At 34.5% G+C, this 24,529-nt stretch overlaps 1 protein-coding gene across 5 annotated transcripts in view; it reads left to right on the top strand.

Moving 5' to 3' along the window:
• LOC118189195 (kelch-like protein 17) overlaps positions 1-24,529 on the top strand; it is a 167,532-nt gene that overhangs the window by 85,810 nt on the left and 57,193 nt on the right. The window contains exon 1 of one of the 5 annotated variants that reach the window (XM_035359762.2): positions 5,666-5,773. The exons of 1 other annotated variant lie outside the window; for it this stretch is intronic. Coding sequence is in view for 2 of the 4 variants with exons in the window: in XM_085827458.1 (XP_085683584.1) it covers positions 6,034-6,104 (71 nt within the window). In the remaining 2 variants the exon portion in view is untranslated. Of the gene's footprint in view, positions 1-5,665; positions 5,774-5,962; positions 6,105-6,138; positions 6,262-24,529 lie in introns of those variants that run through there. 3 more of the 5 variants (XM_085827458.1, XM_085827460.1, XM_035359769.2) reach the window with 3 other exon arrangements.

The following is a 24,529-nucleotide window of genomic DNA, read 5'->3' as shown; positions in this document are numbered from 1 at the left end:
TTTTGGGGGGGGTTCTCGTGTATTATAAATAAGTGAATAATAATTGGGTTTCAAAAAATTAATTTCCGAAATAATCTTAGAGTTAAAATTAAGATAAATGAAAATAATAAACATCATGCCTCTAAGTTTCATTGCATCTCTAATACACCATGCTTTTTTTATTTTTTCACACTTTGAACGAAATACATTCATGTGTTCTTGGCACAGAATGTTTTCACATTTTAAACGTTGCATTCACGTTCTTCTGTCCTTGGCGCGAGGGGAAAAAATTTAACACATCTTTCATACTTAGTTGTTTCTAATTTCATGTATTCGTTTTAATTCTTCCTCGAAACTTCTGCTTTTGTTTTGCATGCAGTACGTCAATTTCTTGGAAAAGTATTAATCTCTGATCTTTGTTCAATACTTTTTTTCATTAATTGTAATGCTAAGTCTTTCAAAAACAGACTTCTGTTTCTCTTTGGTGGATTAGCAGTTGAATGTAATATAATTCAAGCATTTATTACAGCAACATTCAGTGCAGGAAAGAAAATTACCATTGGCCACCTTCTCGTTATTCTGGCAATTGAATAATTGGCTGACATTCCATCCCCCATATCCACTGCTCCTTTAGTCATATTATTAAAACATATAATTCCTAACGTTTTATTTTCTCCAATAGTATCATCTATAGTATGATCGTTATATAACGTTATAATGTTATAATGATCGTTATATAAAGCATAAGAACAGTTTTTCCTTTTTTAGGAACATCAGGAATTAATGTTTTATCTTTTTCGAAACCAAAAAAGCGTAGAAAATATTCTTAGTTTCATCTTCAGTTTCCGAAATGCAATCTTCATCGCTTTCAAATATTTCTAATAAATCTCGCATGCGTTGCATCTCCAGTTCATAGGGACTCATTCTTTTTACCATAATGCAGTTAGAAATTTTTAAGAATTTAATGTCAAGGACTTTAAAATCACTTGCGAGTAGAAATAGTTACTGTTACACTCTAGAAATAAATTTCTGAACTAAATATTCAGTCAGAAAAACACTTACGCGGACAGGCGCGTGGGGTGTGTGATACCCCAGTTCCAACAAAATGCCGATAAATCTTTTTTTGAAACACACAGGCAAAGAAAAAGCGGTTCTGAAAGTCAACCACAACTAGAAACTCAGCAACTGAAAGCAGCACAGAATTTCAGTTTCACAAGTTAGGAATACTCCACTTTTATGTAGGGTTGGGGTATGATACACGCCACGCGCCTTCCCGCGGGTTAATAACATTGAGGGTGAAATTTTTTACAGTCTTAATTTCTCGATTAGCAAGATTGGAAATTCTTCGAAATAAATGCAATTAAAGTTCAAAGTAAATTGGCATTTGTTTCATATTTGTCTGAATGAAATTGTTTCGACGGCATATTGATTCAAAAATCTGATAGGAAATTGATCCTTAGCTACTGTCATCTCTTCCATGTTGCCGTTTATGTGTCTTTTATCCTATTTGTTCTAAAAGTAGGTTAACATTTTCTTCCATTCTGATATAAGTTAGCATGCTATGCCTTGCCCCAAAATATTTGCTTATTTCCTCCAAAACGCTTTCATTCTCTTACCTTAAAAAATAACTTAAAAATATAACGTGGTAATGACTTTTCTATCATTTTGAAATATTCACAGCTTAGCTGTAGAATAAACTAATGAAAATACATTGATAACTATTATTTTGCGAACTTAATTGTACGATATTATTTTAACCTTGGGATGTAATAATGGTTAATAAGACATATTTCCTGCATATTTAAAAAATGTAACTCTAAGTAAAAAATCTGATGTGTACACCACATGACTTCCTTGTACGGAATATTAAATTATACGCATTTTTTCTTGCATTTTATTTAAACTTATTAGATTGAATTAAACCTACTTCGCCGACAGCGCATAAACCACAATAGAATAAATGCGTTCTTTAAAATTCACTTTGTTTACCATAGCGACACTCTGGCGCTAGGTTTACTTAACAGTATTATATTTCGTTCATATTGTAACCCTGAATGCACAAAATGTATATCATTTAAAGAATTATCTAATCGTTGCCACATGTTCTATTCAAATACTATAATAAAGCTAGAACGATGTATAAAAGAAATTAAGCAAACAAAACAAAAAAGAAACAGTTTTTCACAGACGATTGAGTATTTCTCATTCAATTAATTCAGTTCTCACATCGCGACAAGGCAAAACTACATAAAAACTCAAAATATCTGTATTAAAAATTACGAAGTAAATCTTAAACGCTTATTTCCTCGAAAAAATTCAAGAAAGGATTAAGCATGATTTAATTGGCAATAATAAATGAATGCGTTATCTTTGTTGTTGCTAAGCTAAGTTTCTCTAGATTGGCAACAAATCGACTAGTCTCCTGTTTCAAATGTAAACATCAATGGCCGCCATCAAATTAGGCTTAGCGGCACTTAAAGAATTTTAAAATTGTTGATAATTCTAAAACTATTGCATACAGATTTACTAAAGGCATAAAACCCTTAACCGGAAGATAAAAACAACATAATTCAATCATTTTTAAAGAAAAAAAATGTACAATTTACAAACATATAAGAGTAAAGAAACTGAGATCACTGAGCCGGGTAACAGAGTGGATGTATTTATAAATATGTTTATATACGTTTGGCGCGGCCGATTGAAACCAATATACGAGGTGCACATCTACATGTTATAGTAGTCTTATATACAAAATTTTAACGTTCTGAGGCTACTCGTTTTTGAGTTATGCGAGATACGTACGTACGCACGTACATACGTTCGTACAGACGCCACGAAAAATTCTCTTCAGAATTCATTTTTAAGCAGTTTTTTAGTTTTTTTGGAGGAAGAGTCTTTTATTCTGTCCTTACGTACAAATATCACGCAAAAACATCGTTAAATTGCATTCGAAAGTGGTCAAAGTGGATATTTTCTTTGAAATATGCTGCCTGAAGCTTTTCGCGATTACAATACTTCCTTTTTACTTCGTACAAGGAAGTAAAAATAAGAGCTTCATAGGACTTAAAGTGTATTAAGCACTTTATGTCCTTTTATTTACTAATACTTTTAGTTAAGTACGTTACGAAATTTAATTATGAAATTTCAACAGCACCAAAAACACATATGATCTGAAACCGTTACAGTATTTTAATTCTGTCATAAATTGTTTATTTGGATTAAAACACAAATTTTACTAAAACAAAAAAGTTTCCAAATGAGCAAAATTCACTCTGGACAGAAATAGGATGACAAAGAGGAAAGCGAATAGTTCAGTTTTATTCGTTCTTAATTTTCTTATAATTCTACTTCTGTTATAAATCTGTGTTAAATTGGTTTTATTTAGCAAACCGAAGAATGAAAGATGCGCAAAAAATTTCGAAGAATTAGATAAATTATTAAAAGTGATAATTAGACTCACTGTGTTTATATTCTAACATATTATAAGATACGATTTCGGTTCCTTAATCCTCGTTTGCAGTTTTCGAGATAAATAATGAATGTTTTTTGAGTAATCTATGAAGATGTATGCGTGTATATATGTATCTAGAGATTAAGTAAATGTTAATCAGGATAGCTTTCAAAATATTTTATTACACTGTGGTTCAAATATGACCGAAACTGACTTTTTTTTTTTACCAAAACCTTTATTACGAATGAGAGTTGAACATACCTTCCTTCAACGTTCTCTCCTTTAGAGTCGAAGGCCCACCAGCGGCCGAGCGGTAAAGTCGCTGAACGCTGGTAGTTCGGTCCGAGGTTCGAATCCCACGAACGGGCTGGCTGCATGGGCGTTTTCGAGGTTTTCCTCATGTGTAACGTGTATACGAGCCAGTTTCCCTTAGAAAGTTCTCCACGAAAGCATCCCTCCCCTTAGGCAAATAGCCCTAGTGTGCTTTGCCATAATTAAATACACCACACCACCTTTAGAGTCGAAACACTTTTGGGAACGTTTTGATTGCATTTTAGTGTCTTTTCTTAGAAGGTTTTTCAGTTGCCTGTGAATCTACATTTGAACATTGAAGATGTCCGTTAATCACAAACTGCGGTTAGAGTTAACTTTATGGTACCCCTTGTATTATCCCGAATTTGTTTCATTTATCACCAAGTTGTTGTTTCATTTATGGTAACCTGAGTAGTTGAATATTATGGAAACCCTATTATGACGTAATCGTTTGCATTATTCCGGGAAATTTTGAATCATGGGATGTTTTTGTAAGGTCTTTCGTGGTGTTAGGAAAAGTGCATTCATTGACTGGTGTGTAAATGAAGGTTTACTTAGTAGCCATTTTCCGGAGAGTCTGGAACTACGTAGGGTATTTTTTACTCTTATTTTTGTGAATTTATGTGGCGACGCCGATAAATGGATTCGAGTTCAGATAAATTTAATAAGTTTTTGGATGCTGTTAAGGAATTTTGTGTGCCATGGGCTAAAGACGAATGGATTTCTAAATAAGGCTAAGTGGATATTTGCTTTGTGTAGTGCTTAAATGCATAACAGATTTTTCCTTTTTTATGTTATTTTATTGTTTGGTTTACCATAAGTTGTATTACTCGCCAAAGGAAAATCGCCAAAATCCGTGCAACCGTCTACCAAAGTAGCACCTTTTGTGTAATCAGCTGCAATAATCATTTTTGATAATAAGTAGTTTTCCCCGTGTATAACGTGTAAAGGAGCCAGTTTCCTTTAGAATGTCATTCACGAAGGCATCCCTCCCCTTAGGTAGTTAGCCCTCGAGGCTTTGCCGTAATCACATAAAAACAAAACAGTCTTAGATATTATTACCGTTCGTGTGATGTCATCTGCAACAGCATCTCAAACCGATTCAACGCCATTTAAATCTGGACATTCTGGAGATCGCCAGGTAGAATCAAATGTGAAGGGGGTCTCGTTGAATCATTCTTGGTGGTAACTGCCCATTGGAGCTGAGTGCTAGTCTGCTAAAATAAACTTTTCTCCTCAGAACACACGTAAGCTATAGAATTTTGCAGCTGGGCGTTTAGAGTATTCTCATAAAAATCAGGTTTTAAATTATAACTCCGAATTCTCTCCTAACAAACAAATTATTATAAATTGTTTAATGGGAATTCATTCAAGACCAGCATAAGACAGAATTACCTTGGCAGGATGTATTTATTGCCTCATGTTAACTATGCAGCAGCTGTGCCCTCCATTAAACTGGTGTAAAAAAAAAGAAATATTTTTATACAGAACTAATGTCACTGTAAAACTGCTCGTGGTTCAATCTTGACTTTCCAGGCGTTAAGCTAGGACTCAAGTGTGTGCTGTGTGTTTGGAGTGCTTGTATAACCGGGCCAGGAGATACATTTTTACTTCCTTGTACAAAGTAAAAAGGAAGTATTGTAATCGCGAAAAGCTTCAGGCAGCATATTTCAACGAAAATATCCATTTTGACCGTTATCGAATGTCTGGAGAAAAGCGAAAATAAGTATTTTTCAGACAGCGTGTCCGTCTTCTTATGAGTTTCTTTTTCCCGCGCTTCCGTGGAAATGAATCATGCGATAACGCAATCGATTTTCTGCATTCCGAAAGTCAAACGCCAAATATCGGCGCTGCGTTTTACAACCGGGCAACCCCGACTAGGCCGTTGACCCTGAGGGCGGTCTTTCGGATCGGGTGGTCGATTCCGTGTGTCTGCCGAGACAACCGAACGATCGCGCACAGAAGAACGGATGCGCGCCAGGCGATCGGCAGACACTCCTCGCCAGTCTACGCCGGCAGACTTCTGATCAGGTGGGTGACAACTCTTTCCTTCTCTTCGCCAAGCGGGTTACTGGGATGCTCTTCTCATCTTGCGCTTCCTTTTTTTTTTCCCCTTCCATCTCCTCTTTCCCATAATCAAGCCGATTCCTTAGATGCAACGTTGTTTTCTTCATGTCTCCTACCCCTGAAATGTCTGTTGTCTTTATTACATGATTCGTCGCCATTTGTTTCTTATTTGTAAATTTTTTTATTCCATGGGCAGTGCAGAAATTTTTGGAGTGGTCTGAGGAATGTGTTTGACGACTTTGGCCATTTACTCGAAGAAACTTCTGTTTCGCATCACATTTTGTAAAAAATCTAGGTAACGGAATCAATTTTTTATCAAATAATGTCTGTTGCCTCTGCACCGCTTGTTCCTTATTGCCAGAGCACGAGCTTCATAGGCATGTAGATGCGCTGCGAACATTTCCCGCCAAAATAGTTCTACAATCTCCCTTTCCGATTCTGTTATTAAATAGGTAATTAATTATTATTGTTGTTGTTGTTACTGGTACCAATGTTATTACTGTTTCCATTATTTATATAATTCTTTTGCATATTTCTTGATTTATCAGGAAATTCAAAGATAACATAAAATTTAATTATTACATTGTATTGATGCTTATCAGTTTTCAGTGTTTTAAAGCTTATAGGCACAATCTGAAATATTTGAAAAGCTGGGTGTTTTCCGAATGATCTTTCTTCTTATCAAATGCATTTTCTTTGCATTTCTATTGGTTTGCTATGTTTGGAAATCGTTGCAATATTTTGTAGTCACCAAAGTACTGTTAGCCTTACCATTTGACCGATTTCTTATATTCTATAAAGTTGGCATTTTTTTTTTTTTTTTTTTTTTTTTTGGTTTTGTTTTGTTTTGTTTGTTTGTCTTTATAAAATGACTTTTTGTATAAATGAAACGACTTTTAACTGTTTATCAATGACATTATTGTAAAAATGAGTTATCGCCTGAATTTTCTCTCTAAACCTATACCTCCAGTCAAGTCAATTTATTAAAAATACTTAGGATTTTTTCTTTTCCCCCCCCCTTTTTTTTTCTTCCAAAAAGCGGTTTGTAAAATAAAAGTTTTTTTCAATATGTAATGTCAATGCGTACCAGTTGGAATTAATGTATATTTTCAGTTGTGATTTCAGATTATATTGATGGCAAGATTTTTATGATTAGTTACTTAATTTAATTATTTATTTCATTTCGGTTACTAATTTCTTCAGTTAGTAAGGAACGTATCACTTTATATCATCTTAAGGGGACTCATACACCTTAAACCCCTCATGATCTTCGAATATGTGACTGTTGCAAGAATTGAGATATTTTATTTATTTTAAAAGCAATTACTTCCAACTTTTTACAGCTGACTACATAACATAGCTGCTTTGGAAACTAGTAACCAGAAAGTTTATGTTGCCACAAATAGTTTTGTAATTTAATCCTCTTTGTGAAAAAATATTTTGCCATGTTTCCACCTTGCGCGCATGATATTTTAAAAATGACTAATGGTACATATTTGAAATTTTATGGAATTCTTTATATGGGCACTATTTTCTAACTGAACCAACAATCTGATGAATATTTTAATATTGAAAAATTTTATGGACGAAAACTTTACAAATTTTTTTAATAAAATACATTTTATAAACTCAACTCCAAATAAAATAAAAATTTAACATGAAATTTTTAGAATTTTAGGTTCACAGTAGTTTCCAAATGTTATAAAAGCTATATATTAAATATGGAATTAAATTATGAAACAGAATGTTTTAAACTGTGCGCGCAAGTTGGAAACAGGACGAAAAATGTTGTCACAAAGCGGATTAAATTATAAAAATATTTGTGGCAACACAAACTTTCTAATTACTATTTCAGAAAGCAGCTATATTATGTAGTCAGCTGTGAAAATTTAGTAGTAATTACTTTTAAAATAAATAAGGTATCCCAATTCTTGCTACAGTCACCTCTTCGAACATCTTATGGGTTTTAAGGTGTATAAGTCCCCTTAACTTAAAATAGTAATTTGCTGTTCATCTGAATCCCGTGCAAAAACTATTATTTTAATTTCATTTTTATAAAACAGAACTTACTTGCAAAAGAGAGTATAAAATTCGTCTCAAAATTTCATTAGTGATATCTGTTATTTTAAATAGGGTAATCTCTTTTAGTTTCTGATTGAGTTGAAATGAAAAACTCACGCTCGTCCAAAAAGCAATGTAACACTGCCTTCTTTCATTGGAAAAAACTTCTTTGCTCTCGGCACTCGCTGTCAGTAATCCCCAGTATAATTACTCCCGATGCAGAGAGGCGTGTAGGATTTCCTTTCGAAATGCACTGAGTATTTTCAGTGGAAACTAATACCAATTTCATCTGTACCCTTACATTAAAGGTCTGGCTATTGTATTTCACTTGCATTTTTAAAAATTGCTGCGTTCAGAATGAATGTTTCAGGCAGTATCTCTTAATTTAAAAATTTTTCGGGGAAGAAATTTCTTTTTGTTTAAAATATAAGTAGTTTCGCCATTTTTCAAACCAATCCCAATTATTGTGGTCTTATCATGTCATTATAATTATTAAATCTATGAAATTACTAAGTGCATCGCATTTTATACGATGTTCTTTTTTTCTACATTTAAAATCTGAATGCATCGAACCTACTCGAAAACTATTTTCTGTCACTCAACACCAGCTATTCTGTCGAAATTCTAAAGCAATTTTGGGTAATAATGAGTAGAATTTTTTTTTTTATATCCAAACAATATAATGAGTTACATTAGATAGCCCACTGAATGAATTATTATTCTATCGAATATTTAAAATTGTGTATAAATTTCGAAGTCTAATATGTTTTCATAAATCATTAGTTTTTAGAAACATTAAATTTTTAAAGAGTTTCAGTTAATTAAAACGATTGAAGAAAGTCTAAGTAGTTGATCGATAAAAAGGTTACAGGCGAAAACATCGCAGACGAAAACGTTGCAAAGAAAACAACGCACGGCGAAAACGTTGCGAAGAAAACAACGCAAAACGAAAACATCGCGTACAAAACATTTGCAGAGTCATTAGGATTATCGATGCTAGAGAAGTGAAAAATGAACAACAGCCTCACCGGGATTCGCGCTTCCGACCTTCCGTATACGCGTCGAGTGTGCTTTCAGTTACACCATGAAGGCATGAGGAAGAAAATGCCTTATATACTCCTCCTTTTAAACGGCAACTGGGGATGAGTTAATCCAATTGCCGAATCCTGGTGGTGACGAATTATCGTTCGCCACCTTTTTGGTTCGGGCGCCACTGTAGATTCGTTAGGATTATCGATACAGTAAACGTGAAAAACGAGCAATGGCCTCGCCGGGATTAGATCGTACCTCCTGAATACGCGTCGAGTGTGCTTCCAGTTAGACCACGAGGGCATATGGGAAGAGAAGGGAGAAAATACCTTATATATTGTGGGAAAAAAGAAAGCAAGGAGTAGCTGTTCTAAAACATCGTCATATCAGACGTCGTCTCTGAAAATAAAGAGGTTCGTAAACATCGCAGTTTTAATATATCTTCGTAAAACATATCTTGGTAAAAAATAAAACCCCGTATCGCATGACAATAATATAGACAGGTGTTGTAAATAATATAGACATGTTGTGTATAGTATAGACAATAACATAGACATGTGTTTTTCATACCTTAAAAGTTATAAATGTATATTTACGTTATGATTTGTGATCGCAAAAAGGTATCATAATACTATATTTCATAATTTTAATTAATTAAATATTATAATTTTTATTTTTTCCCTAAAAAAGGAAAAAGGAGACAGCATTAAAAAACTGAAAATGATAAAAAAATTAATGCTATAGTTAAATTATTAAATAGTAGTTAATAGACTATTAAATGTATGTAGTTAACCATTAAATGTCATTATTGAATCATCTATTTTAGGAAATTGTGTAGAATATTTTAATATGAACATTTTACGTTCGTACATTTTAGTAATTTAACTTGGGAGTCATATTGCGAGTAAAAGATTAGAGCCATAATAAAGTGAAAGCCGGCGGATTAATTAAAAAACTGCTTTGTAAGTGTCATACAGCAATTTCGGTCCTTTTATTAAAAATTTAGAAAATCGCTCTAATTGTACGTATATATAGAGGCTGTTCGCCCACTTTTTAGACGATTTTGGTAAGTGGTAATAAAATTCGTTTTGTGAAAAGAAGTAATTGCAATTGTACTATTTTTTTAAAGTCAAAATTATCGTCTGTGGCTTGAAAGCTTTGTTTTTATTCAAAATAGCGAATTTAACAAAGCAGTGGTTCGAAGGCCACATTTACGCTCTTTCCGAAGAAAAATATGCATACTCCGTTATTCAAAAACGATGTGAGAGTCATGGTTTTGTGATATCTAAAGCGTCGATAGGTAATATCATCAACAAGAAAGGAAAAAAACGTCAAATTGGAGCCTCAAGTGGGACAAAAATTTTAAACAATTAACAGTATCCAAGGACAAACAACAGTATCCAAGGAAAAAACGGACATCTTCGACTATTGCAAAGGTACGTTGTTTAATATTAAAAGAAAATCCCCCTTGTCAAAGGACAGTTGCAAAATCATTCAAATGCTCGGTATCCACTGTAAACAAAATGATAAACGTTGATTTAAATCTTAAGAAAGCGAAAAAACACAATGTGCATCGTCTTCTTCCAAAGCATATCGCTCGACGCAGGACACGCTGCAGAATTCTATATGAGAAACACTTATCCAAAGAAAAATGGGAAACAATTGTCACTATAGTTGAAGCATGGGTGTATTTAAATGATTGTAACATAAAAAGAGCCATTTATTATCATAAAATGGGGAAAAAAATTAAGTGCATGGTTCAAAGAATCGAAAGAAAGTTTTTCTAAGGGATTCATGATGGTTGCTGGTTTTTCTTATAACGGTAAGTTAAAAATAAAGAGAGTGCAAAAAAATGTCAAGGTTAACTTCAAATACTATCAGAAACATATTTTATCGCCAATTTTTCTGAATGAAATACCATCGCATTACCCACAGTGCCATCCATCTGTGAGACTCCATTAGTACAACACCAGCAGTCACACATCAAAATCCACTGTAAATTTGCTAAAAGAAATGCAACAAAAAACTGGTATCAAGGCCATACCCTTCACTGATATCCCTACTAAATCTTCCGATGTGTCACCTATGAATTTTTGTACTTTCGGACTTTTAAAAACTGAATTATCCAAACGTTGTCCCTAAACCCTAACAGGACTCTGGAAAGCTGTTCGGGAGGAATGGGATAGAATATCTCTTCAAAAGGCATTATTATCCTGGAAATTGCGGTATCGAAAGATAGCTCAGAATAAAGAATGTCAAATAGAACATTTAAAACACAAGAATTTTATGTAATTTAGTTTTGTGAATACAATATACATCGTCTAAAAAATATGTGAACAGCCTCTGTAAAATATCTGGGGTATTTCCCGTCAACGTTCAACGTTTCCACTTAAGTGATCAATGTAGTGTGGGCATTCAATCGTCTTTAGAAACCAGTCACTGTTGATGCATTTGAAGTGCACACATATTAGAGGGGGGGGGGGAAGAAAAGACACTTGGCAACCGAAAACAATAACTCATTTTATTGAATCATTAGCATGACGAATATGTGTTTCAGTAAACAACATGATCTACGGCTGTTTGAAATACAAGCAAAAGATTGCATTCGAGTTTTCCGGGTCCCTGATTAACGACGCGACAAATCTTTTCCGATTTGCGTTCGCTTAATTTCCGTTTTGGGAAGTAAAAAGATCAGATACCGTACGTAGTGCGACGATGCGAGGAGAGTTCGCCCGGTTCAGGTCATTGATGGCGACAAAGCAAAAGACTTTTGTAGCTTTTAAAAAACGAAACTGGAGTTCAATGTGCTTCAAATTCGAAGAATTTTAAAGTTTGCATATACATCTGCATTGGAACTTTGACATAAAAAAAAGTACCCAGCGTTATATTTTTCTCTTGTACATTTTCGGCCAATGCTTAAGAGGAATTTCCTTTTTTCCCCTTAAATTATATTATAACGTATTTTCTTCCTTCTTTCTGCATGCCTTCGTGGCGTAAGAGTTAGCACACTCGGCGCATATGAGAAATCCAGGGTTCGAATCCCATCGAGGACTTTTTCATGTCTCTGGCATCAAAAATTCCTAATGACTCTGCAGAGACACCTGAACTAAAATAGTGGGGGAATGATGATTCTTCACCACCAGGATTTGGCGATTGGATCCCCTAATCCCCAGTCGCCCTTTAAAATGGGAATTTTCTCCCTCCTTTCTGCATGCCTTCGTGGTGTAACAGTTAGTACACTCGGCACATATTCGAGAGGTCCCGGCGAGGGCATTGCTCATTTTTCATGTTTCTTGCTTCAAAAACCCTAATGCCTCTACAGTATTAAGAAACGATTACTCGATATTATCAAATTACTATGTTAAATTTTACTTTTATTTATCATGATGAATTTAAACGCTTTCATTCGTTTATTTAACCGAGACAACGTACTTCATATGAAAAGCAGTGCAAAAGTATCAAATTAAATGTTTCTGACTGAATTTTTCTCGACCAAAATTCAGTTAATGAATCTTTGATCTTGGCTGGAATATATAGTCCTATGGCTATTTGATATGATTTAGTTTCTTGGTTAAAAAAAAAATTCTATATACAGAAAAGTTAGATCTCTTCATCTTATAAGGTACTTCTCCCACTTCCCTAGCGTGCCTTCGTGGTGTAACGGTAGCACGCTGGGCCGGTATTCCAGAGGTCAGTGGTTCGATTCCCGGCGAAGGCGGTTGCATATTTTTCATCTTTTCTGCTTCCAATGGTTACAGCCGAAAACATCGCGGCAAAAACATCGCGGACGAAAACGTCGCGTAAAAAACAACGCAAGGCGAAAACGTCGTGCTAGAAAACATCGTGGGAGAAAACATCGCAAAGAGAAAACATCGCAGTCCTAAAACATCGTGATACAAAACATCGTCGTCGAAAATAAAGTGGTTCAAAAATTTCGCAGTTTAAAAACATCGTCGTCGAAAATATAGTGGTAAAAAATAAATTATCTACAAATCATCGCGTGATCGCATGACGATAAAATCGCAGACATGCTTTTGTCAGGCTTTAATAACTGTAAATGAATATTTCCATAATGATTTGTGAGCGCAAGATGGAAAGAAGGATAATTTTTACTTTCATATTTTTTATTAACTAATAAATTTTTGCTGAGAAAATAAGAAGGAAACGTAATCATAGCAAATTAAATGCAACTTATAGCACTTAATAGAATTTAAACCGACATAGTTGACTAACAAAGTCCATTAATAAATCATTCTTTTATAAAGTTTTTACTGGTAATTTTTCATGAAAAGTATAATCTATAAGTTGCATTTAATTTCCTATGCTTAAGTTTTCTTCTTACTTTTTCAGCAAACATTTATTAGTCAATAAAAAACTGTGAAAGTAAAAATTATCCTTCGTTGCATCTTGCGCTCACAAATCATTATGGGAATATCCATTTACCGTTATTAAAGCCTGAAAAAAGCATGTTTGCGATGTTATCGTCATGCGATGATTTGTAGATAATTTATTTTTTACCACGATATTTTCGACGACGATGTTTTTAAACTGCGAAGTTTTTGAACCGCTTTATTTTCGATGACGATGTTTTTGTACCACTATGTTTTAGGACTGCGATGTTTTCTCCCACGATGTTTTGTAGCACGACGTTTCCGCCTTGCGTTATTTTCTCCGCGACGTTTTCGTTCGCGATGTTTTTGCCGCGATGTTATCGGCGGACACCCTTCCAATTAACCTAATGACTCTACAAGTGGTGCCTGAACTAAAAGGGTTGTGGATGATGATTCTCCGCACCCAGGATTTCGCAACTAGGTACCCTAAAACCCTAGTCGCCCTTTAAAAAGGGGAGTATATAAGGTAGTATTTCTTCCACTTCCCTAGCGTGCCTTCGTGGTGTAACGGTAGCACGCTCGGCTGGTATTCAGATGTCCGTGGTTCGATTCTTGGCGAAGGCAGTTGCATATTTTTCATCTTTTCTGCTTCCAATTAACCTAATGACTCTACAACCTGCAGGGTTTTTTTCTTTCGAATTCGCAGTTTACATCACACTATCTCATGTACAATTTCGTGATCATAACGCTAAAAATTCTCATCGCACATTTTATTCCCCGTTTAATTCTCTAACTATTCATTTCTTTTCTTAAAAAGTAGGTTATAGTTTCAGATCTGATAAATGTTAAAGACACCATGCACATATCTGGCATATATAAACATTTTATTTAGGGGGAAATCTTACCTTAGTTACTGAGTGTTTTCTATGCTTCGAATCAAGCTGACGGCATTTCCTTTCCTGGGAAGAGAAAAACCTTTGTTCGAAATATATTTCGAGAGAACCGGGCATAGAACAAATTAATACACAGCATTCTGAAAAACTGCATAAGGTATTTCTTCCGCCTTCCTAGCGTGCCTTCGTGGCGTAGTGGTTCTGCACGCTGGGCCGGTATTTCAAAAGTTCGTGGTTCAAATCTCGGCGAAGGTGTTTGCTCATTTTTAATCTTGCCTGCTTTCAAATATATCTTAATGTCTCTACAGTGGCGCCTGAACTAAAAGGGTGTTAGATGAGGATTCTCTACACCCAGAATTTGGCGATTGGGTCCCCTAAAATCCCCAGTCGTCCTTTAAAAAGGGGAGTATATAAGGTATTTCTCTCCGTTTTCCTAGCGTGCCTTCGTGGTGTAGTCGTTCTGCATGCTGCCCCGGTATTCTAGAGGTCCGTAGTTCGATTCCCGGTGAAGGCGTTTGCTCATTTTTAATCTTGTCTGTTTCCAAAAGTATCCTAATGTATCTACAACTGACGTATATATTATGTTGAATATTATTAATTTTAAAAACCACAAACTTTTACCATAACTATAGCATATCAAGAAGAGAGAAAACTGAATGAAGCATTAGCTTTATGAAGAGGTTAGTTGGTACAGGTAAATGTATGGGGGACACCAGCGATGTACCATGGGTCAACTGGTAGTGCCTTCCCATCCTAACTAACTATTGAAGGAATGCAAGCTTTATAAGAATTTACAAAGAATAGTTGAGAAAATGAGCAACTGAATCTTTCCAAAAGATCTAGATCAGCGGTTCTAAACCTTTTGACTAACGTGTACCATCTAAACAAAAATTGAAATCTTTAGTACCACCATTACATTTTACAATGATTATTTTTCAATTTCTCAATAGAAATATATTAAAAAAAATATATTTTGCCATTTGCACAACCTGTTGGTTATTTATATTAAATACGCACATAAAAAATATTGGATTAAAAATTGGTTGCCATTTTAATTTTGAAAATTTAAGTTATAATACTTTAATTCTAAAATTTAAAGTCAAATTCGGGCCCATTTAAGAGAGATCAATTTTTTTACGTCTGGTCGTATTTCACTTAGTTTTAACCGTATATTAGGATCCACTTTTAATATTCTTATGTATTTATTTATTCAAATATAACATGGAATAAAATCACATGGAATAAATACATAAAAACTCAAAATATCTGTATTAAAAATTACGAAGTAAACCTTAAAAACTTATTTCCTCGAAAAAATTCCAGAAAGGATTAAGCATGATTTAATTCGCAATAATAAATGAAGGCGTTAGCTTTGTTGTTGCGAAGCTAAGTTTCTCTAGATTGGCAATAAATCCACTACTCTGCTGTTTCAAATGTAAACAAGCAATGGCCACCATCAAAAGAAATTATTAGGCTTAGCGGCACTTAAAAAACTTTGAAATTGTTAATAATTCCAAAAATATTGCATACAGATTTACTAAAGGCATGAAAACCTTAACCTGAAGATAAAAACAACATAATTCAATCATTTTTAAAGCAAAAAATGTACATTTTACAAACATATAAGAGTAAAGAAACTGAGATCACTGAGCCGGGTAACAGAGTGGATATATATATAAATATATTTGTATACGTTTGGTGCGGCCGATTGCAACCAAAATACGAGGTGCACATCTACATGTTATAGCTGTTCTATATACAAAATTTCTACGTTCATAGGCTACTCGTTTTTGAGTTATGCGAGATACGTACATACGTACGCACAGACGCCAAGAAAATTTCTCTTTAAAATTCATCTTAAATCAGTTTTATAATTTTTTTTTGGGGGGGGGAAGAATCCTTTATTCTGTTCTTACGTACGGATGTCACGCAAAAACATCGTTAAATTGCATTCGATAGCGGTCAAAATGGATATTTTCGTTGAAATATGCTGCCTGAAACTTTTCGCGATTACAATACTTCTGTTTTACTTCGTACAAGGAAGTAAAAAAGTGTGAATTATATTTGGAATGAACAAAGTTCGAAATGTGAAAGGAAAAATCAAATAAGTTTAATTAAAAAAAGGAGAGATTAATAAAGATATACTAAACTCAATTAACATTGAGGAGGTAAAATTATGAGAGCTGATTTTTTAAAATCTACTCTTGAGGTTTTTACAAAACTTGGTAGTTTGCCGTAATTTGAGTCGTAAAATCGAAATATGGAAAAAGCATTGGTATGTTATTTCAGAAAAAGTCCGATTTTGTGTCGAAATACCTATATTAGAACAATGATATATATAAATCTAATACATATCCTAAGTCCCGCTTTCGAGACAGGAAAAACACAAGTTGAATTTCGTCAATCGGTTCAGTAGAACGGGAGAGATATGGAACTGTCCCCCCCCCTTTTTTTTTCGCAGCGTACAACTGAGGAAGCATTTGTTTTGCAAAAGATGGATTAGCAACAAAGTTCAGCAACTCTTCTCCGTACTTTGAAACAAACACGATAAAGGTTAAGTCATCCTGTTGAATAATTTATCTAAAAATGTAGTAGTGATACGTAGTGAACTAAAATTACATCACAATATGGCTTTCGGTGAATTTACATGTATCTGATAAAATTAATGTAATTTATCAGTCGCCTAAACATTGCAGCTGTGTTTAAGTTTAAAAAACTTCTCCTCAAGTCATGCATCACTTGTTTCCATTCAAGCTGAGACTATCAGATAAAGTGATTTGAGAATTTTCAGATTGCCGACGAACTATTCTTGGGTGCAAGGAAACGTTTTGCGTGAGAGCACCTTTGAATGTGATATACTCGCTTTCCCAGATATTATCTGAATAGTGCTGAAACGTTGCTAATTTATCACCCCTTCTTCCACAACGCCAGTGCAATTTCCCTGAAGAATAATCCATTTGAAAGTTCCTCTAAAATTTTTGCTGATGATATTAATTTAAAACTGTAAAGTATATTATTAAATTTATTATTTTTAAATAAATTTCTCTCATCCTCCCATCGCTTGAATTTTCAACTTAGCATTTTCGTAAACTTTTTCGGTGATGAGCTGACGAAGAAAGAGTTGAAGTAAGATAAAAGTACAGCTCTTGCTTTTCATCAGGATGATAAGTAACCTTTCTAGTCTCATTTTTGCCCGCAAACAATCGATAGGAACAGAGACTATGTAAAATATATACGATTCCATGGAAAATTCTGTAATATCCTAGCTAATTTGGAAGTCCTTGAGGGCTAAAATATACAACAACTGTGTAGTAGCGACTTATCTCAGAGTTCTTATAAGCAAATGACAAGTCAAAGGAAGGATTAATTTACCCTTCGTCCCAACTCAAAATACCTGAGAAACGCATGCTATTGCGTTAATATCGCTGGAGTAATGTTCAGCTGCCATCTTCGTCACCAGCACAGACCCCGTATATTCTGTACTTGTAGTTAATTTACTTTATTTTAAATTAGCTTTTTCTGTTCTTTTCTGTTTAAGCTTATTTATTTAAATTGTGAACTTTGAATTAGGTATTTAGCTTTATTTAATGTTTTATTTTTATTTTTTTAACAGTCACTCTGTTAATTGTTCATATTATTCATATTTAATGCACTGTTCAGCTAATTGTGGCTCAGTTATACCTGTATTTTAACTATTCATTCATTGTTTACGTTGTGGATGCCTATTGACAGCACTAATCATCTATCTATAACTCTGTAAATGTTAAACTGAAATTGTTCTCCTCACCTACATTGCATCCTTCTTCCACCAGTGCACCATTGACTCGCCCAGCATTTGTCTGCACCGACTCGTCTTGAGCACAATGTGCACCAAAGGTTGTTATGTGGACCAAGTTAATTCCGTCAGCGGGGCGCATATTTCACAAGTGCACATCTGTGTAACCACCGAGGGAGTGGTTCCTAGGATGGACCAATGGGCATCCAGTAATACTTCTGTCGTGTCACATGACCTTTCTCGTGGTTTAAGATTTAAGCAAGAAGGTTGGCACGTAATTTTTTATCTGTATAAAATAATTAAAGCATCGTCGATTTCTTCTGAAACTTTTCTTGTGAAATTAGATCAAATATAAGCAATTGTGAAGATTTCACTACCTGGTTGAAAGAATTTGAAATAAATACAAACAAATGTTGGATACTCCACAAAGATATCTATGTGAAATATTATTTAATAAGTAGTAAATAAGATGAAGAAAGAAATATGTGATAAACATCTGAGCCCAAAATGCTATCTTTACATAAAACTATGCATATAAGAAAAATATTTATACCAATTGCATATGTAAATAGAAGTCAGAACTTTTTATTGCAGTCTATAGGAAAAAGATGTTCTAATAACCAATTCAGAATTTTATTCAAAGTCAACTTTACTAATTTGGATTCGTATACATTTTAGTGTGTTAAATTACCCATTTAATAACTGCTCACTCTTACGTGTACTGTCTACACAAGAAATAGTTATCAAATTAAATGAATTTATCTTATTCACAACGAATATATTCAATTTATTCACTTATTAACTTTTACTGTTAATAATGGATATAATCAGATCATACACAATATGTATTCTGACTCTTACACTTTAAAATTCAAAAGAATGCAAGCACTGAAATAAGAAAACACTAGGTTCATTGTAACACTTCCAGTCCAAAAATTATACACTTAAATTCTCTTAATCCACAGGTGTTAGTAAACGCATAATATTCGAGGCTTTTGTAGCTTGAGTCATTTTCTCGATGTAAAGAGCGATAATACGCCGTGAACATCATTCCAAATATTAATGCGTGATAAAAATCGCGAAGAAATGTCAGCGATTGCGTGATGAAAATCGTGAAAGTGTAATGTCAGCGATTAATTAAACTCATAAAAACTCACTATGAGATTTTCTGCTATTATGCCATATATTTATAACTGTGAAACAAATACAAATTAAAACGTAAACAACATACGCTCACAGGCTCGAAGATTTAACGTCACAAGAGCAATAGAAGCTCATTGGTCAGATTTGAAACCCCTCCCTCAGTGGCTACGCTGATGTGCACTTGTGAAATATGCATCCCGGAAAGACATGGATGTAAAATTGTCTATCCCTTCATAGGAGGTAGCGGTGGCCGCCTATTAGATGCCGCCTATTAGGTAGCGGCGGCCTATTAGGCCTATTAGGTAGCGGTGGGCTCCCTCTGTGCACTTGTGAATATACCAAAGGGGCTACCTAGCCAATGTGCGAACTGCTCCAGTGGATCGGCTGCCTCGCTGTCGGTGGAAAGAAAGAAAGGTGGCCCCCTTATCGGACTTACAACAAGCCTCTACTTGGGCTTTGACTCAAGATAGACAATAAGAACTAATATAATACTAACTAAAATAAAACCAGCCGAAGCTGCACAGAATTAACTAACAGAGTAACTAACCGATCTTAAGTAACTAACCCTTCCTTAAGGTCACCGGCGAATGCTAGCAGGCGCGTAACAATACGGCCGCCGAATACTAGTGAGATTAGACTTTTAGCACACAACATGGCCGGAAGGTAGAACACGCTCTCCTAACACTCTACAAGGCTCTTCTAGTGAAGTAATCTAGACTTCAGCTTAAATACTTGTTTCGATCTCATCTACATAAAACATAATCCTAAACCTTCATTTCGGTAGGGAAGCGTAGGTGGGATACGAGAAAGTAAAGGAAAGGCTTGTTCCAAAATAAAAATAACTGTTAGAATTAAGACACAATAACACGCCGAATAAATACTAATTCAGAAGTCAAACAACAAAAATCAGCGTTAATTTAAAAAATTTGCACAGGACTAGTTTCGATGGTTTTACCGAACCATCATCTTCAGCTGCAAAACCGCAAATGAACAAGATAGGAAATAATGTTTAGATAAGATAAGAAAGCCTGGACAAGAATAAGCAAGTGGCGCCATCTGTTGGCGAAACCAGAACAAAACATAATTTCTCTAAAAGCCGAAGGCAAATTTGGATTGGAATTAGGATCGTTAACTAGAACAGAAAGATTTTTATGAATGTGAAATGCCTCTAGAAAATCCAGTTCTCCAATGGAAGATGTTTTTTGAATAATTTTGTCAGCAGAAAAATTGAAAGTGTGATTTTCGGACCAACAATGTTGAGCAACAGAAGACTTCTGTGTTTCCTTTTTTCTAACATATGCCTCATGTTCTTTGACGCGAAATTTTAAGGCTCTCTTAGTTTGGCCAATGTAAATTAAACCGCACTGGCAAGGAATCCTATAAATACCCCAGGAATTCATATCCGGAATGGGGTCCTTGAGTATAGAAGTTGGAATTTTATTGATGGGAGAGTAAACAACCCGAAAGTTAAATTTCTGCAAAATATGTGCAACTTTATAGCTAATTGATGGAAAGAAGGGAATGACAACAGAATTTTTATAATCTCCTAAAATAAGAGTGTGGCTTTTAGTGTGTTGAGATGAGAATTTTTTAACTGCTTGATTAATAATGTTGGGTGAAAAGCCCCTGTCAATAGCTATTGCTTTTAAATAATTTAGTTCTTCATCAAGGGCTAGTTTGGAGGAGCAAACTTGAAGAGCACGGAAAACATAGGAATAAAATGAAGCTAACTTTTGTTTAGACGGATGACATGATTTAAAGTATGGTGGAAGGCAAACCGATGAAGGTTTACGGTAAACTGTAGTACTGAAGTTGGATGTGTTACGTGTGACCAGAATGTCGAGAAACGGAAGAGAATTGCAAGTCTCAAGTTCAAAAGTGAACTGAATAGCAGGATCAATAGAATTCATTGTTGAAAGAACTCTATTTAAATCATCTTTATTACCTTCAAACAGGGTAAAAGTATCGTCTACGTAGCGGAACCATGCCGGGAAGTTTAAAGTTTCAAACAATTTTGATTCATAATAATGCATGTAGATATCAGCCAGGATGGGACTGAGGGGGCTTCCCATGGCTAATCCCTCAGTTTGCTTGTAATATTTATTTTGGAAAACAAAATGTGTTTGTTTCAAACAGAGTTAAGTGAGAGAAATTAGCTCATCAATTTCGATGCAAGAGAAATGAAATATGTTCTGGTTTCGCCAACAGATGGCGCCACTTGCTTATTCTTGTCCAGGCTTTCTTATCTTATCTAAACATTATTTCCTATCTTGTTCATTTGTGGTTTTGCAGCTGAAGATGATGGTTCGGTAAAACCATCGAAACTAGTCCTGTGCAAATTTTTTAAATTAACGCTGATTTTTGTTGTTTGACTTCTGAATTAGTATTTATTCGGCGTGTTATTGTGTCTTAATTATAGAAGCCCCAAACAGGCTTACATTTTGCTTTCTTTTTTGCACGTGGTGTGGCCGCCATTTTGTGATTGTAGGAGTTTCGGTGAGTACATTTTTGCAATTTTCAAGTTATGTTTATGTTTTGTACATTTGGATATTGTGCTTTGCTTGTCTGATTTCATGCATTTTGCTTACAAACATTTTGTTTTCTATTCATTTCAGTGAGGGATTTTTCTGCTATTTTGTGTGTACTTTATTATTGCTCAGTTAATTTAGTTTGATTTTCTGCATTGTTTATCATGCTTTCATCTGTTAATCGTTTCACTAAATTACGCCTTAAACGGCAAAAATTCCTGAATCATCTTGACTTTTTACTTAAATGTAAATGTAAAAAATTGATCCCCAATTTTATTCAAATCAAATCTAATCAAAAACCTTCGAGTCGCGTTTCAAGAATTCTGTTAAATTGCAAACTTGCCTTACTTCGGTCCGTGATAAGGGATACACGTCAACAATTGTCCAAAATTGAACATGAACTCTATAAGCTTCATCTGGAACTCGCTAAAACATATCCAAAATTCACTGCCCTTGAACAAAAGTCTTGGTCTAGAACGGAGAATGCAGTTAACCGTCATAAAAACACCCTTGCAGTTAAATTCGAAAAACTTCTTTTACAGTCTTCCAGTTCAAGTAGTTCAAAAAATCTTCCCATTGTAAACATCAAGCCAATAGTTAATATTTCTAATGTTAGTCTTTCAGAAGAACAAGAGAGAATTCTAAAATATAATTTTAACTTCTCACAAACCTGTAAACCCTCGATTCCAAAGATTTTGGCTCCTATCGAAAAAGCTTTCAAGTTCAGTAAAGTTTCAGATTCACAGAAAGAAATGATTAGGCATCTTATCGCTCATAATGTGAAATTCAATAATAAACCTTTGAAACCAAATCTAACTGCGAGAGAAAGAGCTACAATGCGCGAGATTCATTCTAACCCGGATATTGTCATTTCAAAGGCCGACAAAGGTGGCCAGATAGTCGTCATGGATAAGAACACTTACATCGATGGTGTCACTAAACTCTTAAACGAAGGACCATATAATCTGATCCCTAAAGATCCTTCACCTTCGGACTTATACAAAATAAAAACTGCGATCAAATCTTCGCAAATCATTTCAAGCAACTTAAAACATTCGCTTATCCCATCTGTTGCGAATTGTGCCAGATTATATGCTCTTCCCAAAATTCATAAAAGTGGTATTCCTTTCCGCCCTATTGTATCAAATTTAGGTACTGCCTCGTATCCATTAGCTAAATATTTAGTTTCTAGATTTTCCAATCTATTAGACAATAACATTTACACCATAAAAAATTCAATAGAGTTTGTAAAAAAGGTTAAAAACATTTCTCCTCGTAATTTACTCATAGTTTCTTTTGATGTAAAATCATTATTCACCAATGTCCCAGTGGAGGGTGCATTAAGATGTCTAGAAACCAGACTTCGCGAATTTCATTTCTCTTGCATCGAAATTGATGAGCTAATTTCTCTCACTCAACTCTGTTTGAAACAAACACATTTTGTTTCCAAAATAAATATTACAAGCAAACTGAGGGATTAGCCATGGGAAGCCCCCTCAGTCCCATCCTGGCTGATATCTACATGCATTATTATGAATCAAAATTGTTTGAAACTTTAAACTTCCCGGCATGGTTCCGCTACGTAGACGATACTTTTACCCTGTTTGAAGGTAATAAAGATGATTTAAATAGAGTTCTTTCAACAATGAATTCTATTGATCCTGCTATTCAGTTCACTTTTGAACTTGAGACTTGCAATTCTCTTCCGTTTCTCGACATTCTGGTCACACGTAACACATCCAACTTCAGTACTACAGTTTACCGTAAACCTTCATCGGTTTGCCTTCCACCACACTTTAAATCATGTCATCCGTCTAAACAAAAGTTAGCTTCATTTTATTCCTATGTTTTCCGTGCTCTTCAAGTTTGCTCCTCCAAACTAGCCCTTGATGAAGAACTAAATTATTTAAAAGCAATAGCTATTGACAGGGGCTTTTCACCCAACATTATTAATCAAGCAGTTAAAAAATTCTCATCTCAACACACTAAAAGCCACACTCTTATTTTAGGAGATTATAAAAATTCTGTTGTCATTCCCTTCTTTCCATCAATTAGCTATAAAGTTGCACATATTTTGCAGAAATTTAACTTTCGGGTTGTTTACTCTCCCATCAATAAAATTCCAACTTCTATACTCAAGGACCCCATTCCGGATATGAATTCCTGGGGTATTTATAGGATTCCTTGCCAGTGCGGTTTAATTTACATTGGCCAAACTAAGAGAGCCTTAAAATTTCGCGTCAAAGAACATGAGGCATATGTTAGAAAAAAGGAAACACAGAAGTCTTCTGTTGCTCAACATTGTTGGTCCGAAAATCACACTTTCAATTTTTCTGCTGCCAAAATTATTCAAAAAACATCTTCCATTGGAGAACTGGATTTTCTAGAGGCATTTCACATTCATAAAAATCTTTCTGTTCTAGTTAACGATCCTAATTCCAATCCAAATTTGCCTTCGGCTTTTAGAGAAATTATGTTTTTGTTCTGGTTTCGCCAACAGATGGCGCCACTTGCTTATTCTTGTCCAGGCTTTCTTATCTTATCTAAACATTATTTCCTATCGTGTTCATTTGCGGTTTTGCAGCTGAAGATGATGGTTCGGTAAAACCATCGAAACTAGTCCTGTGCAAATTTTTTAAATTAACGCTGATTTTTGTTGTTTGACTTCTGAATTAGTAACTGTTAGAATATTAAACCCCTACAACTCATTACAAGGCAAAATTTTGAAAAATTGTTCCAACTAGTATTGTTGCCACTGCTATTAAGTTTAGCGTTTCCTGTTTGTCATTATTTAATCGTTTATTTTTTTGAATTTTGTTTGATGTATGAATCTGGCAACCAGTTTTGTTTTGGAATATTATGATCGGAAAATTATCTTTTCAAGTAAGCAGCAGTTAAGTTACGTTACTGAAATATTGAATATTTTTCATCATTAAGATGTATGGATCATTTGAACATTA

Source organism: Stegodyphus dumicola, chromosome 12, assembly GCF_044657685.1.
Source record: "Stegodyphus dumicola isolate Sdum_Otavi_A_Nest chromosome 12, ASM4465768v1".
NCBI classification, from domain to species: domain Eukaryota; kingdom Metazoa; phylum Arthropoda; class Arachnida; order Araneae; family Eresidae; genus Stegodyphus; species Stegodyphus dumicola.
The sequence above is the reverse complement of the archived record's forward strand: the minus strand, read 5'-3'. Positions and strand labels throughout refer to the sequence as shown.